The sequence below is a fragment of the Labeo rohita genome, chromosome 20, assembly GCF_022985175.1.
Source record: "Labeo rohita strain BAU-BD-2019 chromosome 20, IGBB_LRoh.1.0, whole genome shotgun sequence".
In the NCBI taxonomy this organism is placed as follows: domain Eukaryota; kingdom Metazoa; phylum Chordata; class Actinopteri; order Cypriniformes; family Cyprinidae; genus Labeo; species Labeo rohita.
Window position 1 is genome coordinate 6286130 of NC_066888.1, and position 9672 is coordinate 6295801.

General features: G+C 34.5%; 1 protein-coding gene across 1 annotated transcript; it reads left to right on the forward strand.

Moving 5' to 3' along the window:
- Positions 1–1880: 1880 nt before the first annotated feature.
- On the forward strand, positions 1881–9661 carry psmc6 (proteasome 26S subunit, ATPase 6). Its single transcript, XM_051138535.1, has 14 exons — positions 1881–2032; positions 2422–2501; positions 2595–2634; positions 2709–2761; positions 2849–2916; positions 3045–3159; positions 5947–6034; positions 6132–6193; positions 6323–6446; positions 6537–6598; positions 6738–6858; positions 6943–7023; positions 7104–7175; positions 9168–9661. The coding sequence occupies exons 1-14, from the start codon at positions 1948–1950 to the stop codon at positions 9284–9286; spliced, it is 1170 nt and encodes a 389-aa protein (XP_050994492.1). The 5' UTR covers positions 1881–1947; the 3' UTR covers positions 9287–9661.
- The last annotated feature ends 11 nt before the right edge of the window (positions 9662–9672 follow it).

The window sequence follows — 9672 nt, forward strand, 5'->3', positions numbered from 1 at the left end:
AGTTTTCGCCACTTCCTAAGCTGGTCAGGCTCAGAGACCAGCTGGAACAACCAGCTAAAACCAGCTACTTCCATGGATAAATTAATCTGCAGATTAAACCAGCCATAGGCACGGAAAGTGGGGGTGCTGAGGATACTGCAGCACCCCCTGTTTTTTCTGTGAGCAAGATGTCAAATCAAAATGTATATTATTAACCATTCAGATTTGTTGTTGCCGATCGCAGTGCCGGCCTGTAGGTTTGAGGGGCCCTAGGCAAGAAAATGAAAATGGGCCCCACTAGTGTAAAAAAACTGTTATAGAAATTTGACGAGTAAAGAGAAAGCACATAACATGACTATTTCAATATTTAAGTGTGAATGCGTATTAATTGTAACACATTCAAAAAACATATGTAAAAATATTTAAACAAATAAAAAATAGTCGTGCAAGTGAGCTCGAGTAAACAAAATAAAACATAAATAAAAAACAAAGGAAGTATACAGAAAAACTAAATAAAATAAACAGAGCATAAACAAAATAAACATAGGCCTACTAATATTCATAAATGATAAGTGCTGGCTATTTTGCTTGTTTTTAAGGATTGATTGATGAAAAAGAAAACTTTATCGCATTAGACATTGGATCCGGGTCTGATCATGGGCATCACTGCATGTATAAAACAAGTACTACAACAATATATTATGTATATAGCAGTCAAAACATCTTTTTCCATTTCTACCACAACTTCATTTTAATCTCTCTATCATTCTTTCATTTCAAATAATTTAAAAATAGCATTAATGTGTAACAAGACTTCATTTCGAGAGACTATTCTGAGAGGGAATATTAAGTGAATTCCAAAATCTAAACTGTAACAACAAAATCTAAACTGTAACTAGAAAGGTTTTCAAAAATGACCAAAAACGAAAGGAACACTGAGTTTGTTGTGCCCGTTTGTAGGGCTGCACAATTTGGCCAAAAAGTTGTTTTTATCAATATGACTAATTCTGTTTATTGTTATTACTAAATAAAAACATTAAACAAAACAATATATATATATATATATATAGTACTTAAGTACTATAGAAATATATTAGCTGAGTAGCTGAGCTCCCAAACTTGTTAAAAAAAAAGGTCGTAGAGCGCCCTCAGGCGACCGTTAATTTTACATAAATACTTTTTTTTTTTTTTTTTACATAAATTTTACTTAAATATCCACCAAATTATCATCATCATCCAGACCACCAGACAACTACTGGTTTTAGCTGTTTTTTTTTTTTTTTAGCAGAGATATCTTATGGTTTATGGTTTGAATAATGGCCCATAATTATCTAAAAAATGTGTGGGAGCTCAGCTAATAGATTTCTATAGTACTTAAGTACAGTAACTAAGTATTTATGACATGACATAAAACGAATGGGAAATGAAGACCAAAATGTAAACCAAAGTATCGCGAGGTTTTAGAGACTCGATGTTGATATTGTCCCAGAACACGAGTGGAAAAAGTGATTTAGAGGAAAAGACTTGTTGAATAAAGTTGTTATTTTTGTTTTCTTCGTGCACAAAAAGTATTCTCGAAGATTTATAAAGTTACGGTTGAACCACTGATGTCACATGGACTATTTTATCTGTGTCCTTATATGTTTCTGGGCCTGGGAACGTTTCATTGCTGTCTATGCAGAGTCAGAAAGCTCTCAGATTTCATCAAAAATATCTTCATTTGTGTTCTGAAGATGAACAAAGATCTTACAGTTTTGGAACGACATGATGGTGAGCAACCAGTGACAGAAGTTTCATTTTTGGGTGAACTATCCCTTTAACTGCCTCATTGCTAATGCTAACCAGCCAAACTCTGAGCCCTCGAGCGCGCTGATCGTCCGTAGATGGCGGTAATGCGCTGTCAGATGGTTTTGCCAACCTCTATCATTAAACAGCACGAAGAAGAGAGAGTGTGAAGCGGCCGTGAACATGGCGGACAACAGGGAGAAAGGTTTACAAGATTACAGAAAAAAATTACTGGAGCATAAAGAGATTGACGGACGCCTTAAAGAATGTAAGTGTGATGAATTTGTACGCACGTCAGGCTGTTATTGATCAGTTTGACAGCTTCTCCGGCTGTTGTTTGCTTTACATCGGCTGTCTGTGCTGTAAGTCGCTTTGTCATGCAGTGCTGAAGTCAATTAGCCGCTAATGGTAACAGCAAAGATTACAAGCAGATACGAATTAAATTGCTGAGTAAAGCTACACACAGCATGCTGTTAAGTGTTTTAGCTATATTTAATAACATGTACAATACAAAACGGTAATTTCTCGGTTATTCTCCATGAGGAAACACTTACAATGAACCTTTAGCATCTCTGAGTCATGAAACTTTGTCACATGTTTGTACATGTAAATAAACACTTTCCATCGATTAATTTTGATATGAAATCTCTATTGCAGTGAGAGAGCAGTTGAAGGAGCTCACCAAACAGTACGAGAAGTCTGAGAATGATCTGAAAGCTTTACAGAGTGTAGGACAGGTAAGATCAAAGCTAAATCTGCTTCATTGTTTTATCATAAATGAGCCAGACATCTGCATTTCTTATGCTCTGATCGTTTCTTTGTCTTGTTAGATTGTTGGTGAGGTGCTGAAACAACTGACAGAGGAGAAATGTAAGTCCAGATCACCTTTAATTTGATAATGTACTCTAAAGTTGTTCGTTCCTAAAGTTGTTCTTCTTTTGTAGTTATTGTCAAAGCAACTAATGGCCCACGATATGTGGTTGGATGTCGCAGACAGGTAAGCATGTTGGTTGTGTTTTATAATTAATATTTTTGTGTGATTGCCAAGTCCTTTGTCTCACCTGGACATATATTATTGTTTCAGCTGGATAAAACCAAGCTTAAACCAGGCACTAGAGTGGCTCTGGATATGACGACTCTTACTATCATGAGGTAAAAACTAAGAAGTTCAGTCGAATCAAGTATGCGTAGCTCTGATTGTGCTCTTGGCTGACAGTCTAGGTATGTTTAATATTAAGCTGGTGCATTTAACATTTTACCCTTTTGGAATGCTTTTTAAGGTATTTGCCTCGTGAAGTGGATCCTCTAGTGTACAACATGTCCCATGAAGATCCTGGCAGCGTTTCTTACTCAGAGATCGGTGGATTGTCTGAGCAGATCCGTGAGCTGAGAGAGGTTAGAAAGACACTTACATATCATTATCAGCTGATAAAATACACATTCAAAAGTTTGGAATGATTAAGATTAGGGCTGGGCGATAATTCGATAACGATAATTATCACGATATAATTTTCCTTGATAAAACAATATGAAGAGTTCAATAAATGTTCAATGTCATTTTTACGCGCCAAAAGTTAAACGAAATGAACGAAACGGACCGTTTTTCCGCTCGGAACAAAGTTTAAACTGGCGCAAAAGACGCTATATGTGAACGACTCCGACACACGAGCACTAAACAGTGCTGTGAGATTCAGTGTGAAACACTTGAATTCAGCGATAAACACAAATGACTCTGTGATTCAATCTAGTTTAAAGCTGTGTGCAACGAGACAGTCAATCTTTTCAATCTACACATCACCATCATTTACCATGGATTTACTGTAGTAACACCCACTGTACCATGGTATTTTGGCAGCAATGTGGGACATTCACATTTAATTTTATTACAGGAGTAATGGTATATAATTATAGTATGTATGTATTTGTGATTAAGCTATAGCATGTGTGCATTTATACTGAATGTTTTTAGACTACCGTTTTTCATACAAATAGTTGTATTTTTACCATGGTATTGAGGTTCTATTATATGTGGTTTTAACTGTGTTTATCATGATTTAAAATGTATGCTTGCTACTATGGGAGACCAATGCTTAATTTAAAAAAGAATAAATGTAATCATATAAAACTGAGGTTGCTACCATTTTTACAGATGTTACTGATTGATAATGAACAAAAATGTACCTCTGTATCCTCAAGCTACTATCAAATGTGCATTTCTAAGAGACAAAAAAGTGTTATTATTATTATTATTATTATTATCATTATCATTATCATTATCAGACAACCCCAACCTGTTTCTTGATTTGAAACAATATAACTCATTAGAACATGAAGAAATTAATTTTTCTATTTAAAAATGTATTTTGTTAAAGAAAATTAATGGTCTGGTTTCTACAACTTTCACTTTGGAGCAAAAATCTGACTTTAAACTTGAAAGAAAAAAAAGATTTTACATTTATTGTGATAATTATTGATATCGACTGATAATTATCATGATAATTTTTTTGCTCATATCACCCAGCCCTAATTAAGAGTTTTTCAAATGTTGGAAGAAGATTTTTATGCTCACCATGGATGCATTTATTTGGTTAAAATACAGTAAAAACTGTAATATTGTTACATATTATTAGAATTTAAAATAATTGTTTTCTCTTTTAATACATTGTAAAATGTCATTAATTTCTGTAATCCAAAGCTGAATTTTCAGCATCATTACTTCAGTTTTTAGTGTCACATTATTCTTCGGAGATCATTATAACATGCTGTTTCGGTGCTTAAGAAACATTTATTATTAACGTTGAATATGTTGGTGTGTCTGTTTTTAATAACATTGTGATACATGATATTTTAATATTATACCATATTACATATACGCTACCAGTCAAAAGTTTTTGAACAGTAAGATTGTTAATGTTTTGCTTTAAAAAGTCCTTTCTGCTCACCAAGCCTGCATTTATTTGATCCAAAGTACAGCAAAAACAGTGCAGTTTTGAAATGTTTTTACTATTTAATGAACTGTTTTCTAATTGAATATATATTTTATAATGTAATTTATTCCTGTGATTTCAAAGCTGAATTTTTAGCATAATTACTCCAGTCACACGATCCTTCAGAAATCATTCTAATATTCTGATTTGCTGCTTAAAAAACACTTATTATTATGTTGAAAACATCTGAGTATGATTATTTGTTTCTTCGATTAATAGAAAGTTCAGGAGAACAGCATTTATCTGAAATAGAAATCTTTTGTAACATTATAAATGTCTTTATCATCACTTTTGATCAATTTAAAGCATCACAGCTAAATAAAAGTATTAATTTCTTTCACAAAAAAGCCAAGCTTTCCAAGCTTTTGAATGGTATATTGTATAGAGTTACAAAAGCTTTTTATTTCACATAAAAGCTGATCTTTGGATCTTTCATCTCATCAAAGAATCCTGAAAAAAATGTACTCTGTTTTAAGTATTTATAATAATACTTAGAAATGTTTCTTGAACAGCAAATCGGCATATTAGAAGGATTTCTGAAGCATCATGTGACACTAAAGACCGGAGTAATGATGCTGAAAATTTAGCTTTGATCACAGGAATAAATTACATTTTAAAATATATTCAAATAGTAAATAGTTATTTTAAATTGTAAAAATAATTATTATTAATAATCAATATTTAAAACTTGACTTTGGATCAAATAAATGCAGGATTGATGAGCAGAAGAGACTTCTTGAAATGTTACTGTTCAAAAACTTATGACTGGTAGTGTATGTCTTTGCAGAATAAACATTTTTATTTCTCAAAGAAAAAAGTTTTTTTTTTTTTTTTTTTTTTTTTTTTTTGATATTGTGTGCAAATGTATTACATGTTTAAATAGGAAGAACACGTCAAATCACTTATTATTATTGTTTCTATATTACGTAGGTTTATATATTTGCATGTAAATACTGTAAAGCATGTACAAATGTCATGTTTGGTGGCGTTCATGCAGATTACAACTAAACTTTGCTAGGCTTGATAGAGCAGATCGTGTCAATATTTTAAACAGTCATGCATTTTTAAAAAAAATAAACAGACAGAGTGTGTTTTAAAGACCTTTGCAGTGTAAATGCTGCTTGAACTTTACTGAACTCATTGAACTGTTTTGATGATTACAAATGAATAATAAATGATTGATTGTCTTTTGTAGGTAATTGAGCTGCCTCTGACCAATCCTGAGCTTTTCCAGAGGGTGGGCATTATTCCCCCCAAGGGCTGCCTGCTGTATGGACCACCAGGTCAGTCACCCTATTACGCTTTGTTGGAAAATTACTTCAGTTAATTTGCCGAGATGTACATGAAATTGTTTTCACACAAAGTGTTTTATATTTAAAGGCACTGGGAAGACTCTTCTTGCCAGAGCTGTGGCCAGTCAGCTTGACTGCAATTTCCTGAAGGTATGTTGATTTAGTTGCTATAAATAAACAGTTTAGCTTGGGTTGTACTGTTTAACGTAGATCCATTTGACACAAGACAGTTGTTATGCTGTAGGGTCATAGTGTTGAATAAAACATGTTGTTTATCAGGTGGTGTCCAGCTCCATTGTTGACAAGTACATTGGTGAGAGTGCCAGACTCATCAGAGAGATGTTCAACTACGCCAGAGACCATCAGCCTTGCATTATCTTCATGGATGAAATCGATGCTATTGGTAATGCTCTTCCAGTCCAAGCCATTCTTATAAGGCGTAATGGAAATTCACTTGTTCTTAATTGATTTAACGCATACTTCGTCTTTGAAGGTGGACGTCGATTTTCTGAGGGAACCTCTGCAGACAGAGAAATCCAGAGGACACTGATGGAGGTATGGAGCTGGTTTGTAACTAACCTTGTGAAGGAAACTTGAAAATCTTTTTCTTAATGCTTAATTTTAATTCTTCCTATACGTCAGTGTACAATAAAGAAAAGGCTAATTGGAGCACATATTTCTGTCTCTCTGTCAGCTGTTGAATCAGATGGATGGGTTTGACACCCTGCATAGAGTCAAGATGATCATGGCCACCAACCGGCCGGACACTTTAGACCCTGCCCTGCTACGTCCTGGCCGTCTGGACAGAAAGATCCGTAAGTTTGTGATCCTCTATCCTTACACATGCAGTGACTTTGGTAAGAAAACATGGATTAATTTTTCTTTTTCCCACTGTACAGACATTGAGTTGCCCAATGAACAGGCTCGACTGGACATCCTGAAGATCCACTCTGGTCCCATCACCAAGCATGGAGATATTGGTGCGATTTCTGGCTTTTTTTATCATTATTTTTGGAGTGCTTCCTTTTTCTTCTCTCATCACATTTCCTTTTATCTCCAGACTATGAAGCCATCGTCAAGCTTTCAGACGGTTTCAATGGAGCTGATTTGAGGAATGTGTGCACTGAAGCTGGTAAGAAATGTCAAATGTGTTGCAAAGAGTCCTAAAGAAGCATTAAAAGGAACCCCAGATATTAAGACTTGTATGGCACAATATAACTTAAATGATGTCTCTTACTGAAATATGTAGTAGAAAACCCATGAAAGTTTACATTATTTAAAAAATCCACATCATTTTATACATCTTTTGGACTATAGGGGCGCCATTATTTCGATGACATGAAATGGTTGCACTCGGTGAGCTACTGGCGCTACCTGTTGTTGTTTTTACCGCAACACAACTCAGAAAATAAAATACAATGACCACAGCTACTAAAGGAGCTTACAGGTTTTAAGGGCTTAAACCAAATGCCATACCATCCATTTTCCCCACAAGGAGTCTAAACGCCCACAGATATCAAATGAAATCCGCACTGAGAAACAGTGGCTGCGGGCGTTACAAGAAGCATTGCCATGTTCACATCCTGTCAGGATGGCATCTAGCATTTCTTGTCTCTGCCGTTTGTAAGCTCTTTCAGTAGCTGTGGTCTACTAAAAGCCTCAAAGTCATCAGGGCTAAAGTGGAGAGAACAAAGATGCAACTTTAGGAAATTTTATTCCACAGGCATCTTCCCATTCTTTTTTCCTTTTCTTATTAGGAAAGCAGTGAAGACTTACATTGCATCTCTTGTTGCCCTTTGACTGAAAATTACAACCAAAAGCTGCACAATGTGGCATTGTATCAGTATTTTATTTTCCAAGTTACATAAAAATAGCAACAGGTAGCCAGTAGCCATTGAAATAATGACACCACCCATAGTCTAAAAGATGTATGAAATGATGTGGATTTTTTAAAAATAACGTACATCTTTTATAGGTTTTCTACTACATATTTCAGTAAGAGACATCATTTACATTATATTAAGCCATTCAAGTCTGCATATACAGTTGCCCTAAAAGCAGTTGAAGTCAAAAGTTTACATACACCCTGCAGAATCTGCAAACTCTTATTTTAACGAAATAGGAGGGATCATACAAAATGTATGTTATTTTTTTTAGTACTGACCTAAATAAGATATTTCACATATAGTCCACAAGAGAAATTAATAGTTGAATTTATAAAAATGACCCCGTTCAAAAGTTTATATATGCTTGATTCTTAATTCTGTGTTGTGACCTGAATGATTCACAGCTGTGTTTTTGTTTAGTAATGGTTGTTCATGAGTCCCTTGTTTGTCCTGAACAGTTAAACTGCCTGCTGTTCTTCAGAAAAATCCTTGAACTTCTTTGTTTTTTCAGCACTTTTGTGCATTTGAACCCTTTCCAACAATGACTGTATGGTTTTGAGATCCATCTTCTCACAATGAGGACAACTTGCATTCATATGCAACTATTACAGATGGTTCAAATGCTCAGTGATGCTTCAGAAGGAAAAACAAAGATTTTTTTTTTTTTTTTATTTGTTTTAATTTGAAGATCAGGGTAAATTGAATTTATTTTGTCTTCTGGGAAACATGTAAGGATTTTCTGTAGTTTCTAAAGGCTAAATGAAAAAATATGATATTTAGGCAAAATAAGAAAAATGCACACATCTTCATTCTGTTCAAAAGCTCTGTTTTTCCTTCTGAAGCATCAGTGAGTGTTTGAACCTTCTGTAATAGCTGCATATGAGTCCCTCAGTTGTCCTCAGTGTGAAAATATGGATTTCAAAATCATACAGTCATTGTTGGAAAGGGTTCAAATACACAAAAGGGACTCATGAACAACTTTCACTAAAAAAAAACAAACAAACAAAAAAAACAAAGAATGAACATGCATCATTCAGGATCAACACAGTATTAAGAATCAAGTGTATGAAAACTTTTGACTTCAACTGTATAAAAAAACATTTTTTAAAACATATTTTGTCAGTATTTAACAACTTGTCTGTTAGTGAAATTGTACTTTTGGGTCTAATAGCATGATGCTAACCTTTGAGCCTCTACAATTTCCACTGAATGACCTCTCCTCCTTTTTAAACCAACAGGTATGTTTGCCATTCGTGCCGACCACGAGTACGTGACCCAGGAGGATTTCATGAAAGCTGTGAGGAAGGTGGCGGACTCCAAGAAGCTGGAGTCCAAACTGGACTACAAACCTGTATAAAACCACATTTTTTTGTGCAAAGTATAAATGCGAGGGGTTTTTCGGTCAGTAACCAATATACTGTCCATGGACACAACACTTTTTTTGTTTTGTTTTTAAGTTACAGTGAGTTTCTTTTGTCAACTTTTGAAATCATTCTGATGTTCCATTTCCATTACTACCATCAAGTGACTTCAGCTGTTCAGTTAATGCATTGTTTAGCCCCAATTTGATAAAATATTTACCTGTTGGCAAAGTATGTAGAGTTGTAAGATGATGAGGCTCTTTAGAAATCTGTGTGGTCAGTTATATCAACTGCGTGTGCCTGGCCTGCTTTTCCACATCATTAAAGTCAATGATTAAAGAAATAAAATAAACTCCCATGTTGTTTTCACAGTATCGCTGTA

Bases quoted from the DNA above. Each gene is read 5' to 3' on its own strand.
- psmc6 (XM_051138535.1), top strand. From the start codon at position 1,948: ATGGCGGACAACAGGGAGAAAGGTTTACAAGATTACAGAAAAAAATTA. The intron at 6,447-6,536 runs GTAATGCTCTTC...TCGTCTTTGAAG, and splicing joins GGATGAAATCGATGCTATTG to GTGGACGTCGATTTTCTGAG. The intron at 7,176-9,167 runs GTAAGAAATGTC...TTAAACCAACAG, and splicing joins GAATGTGTGCACTGAAGCTG to GTATGTTTGCCATTCGTGCC.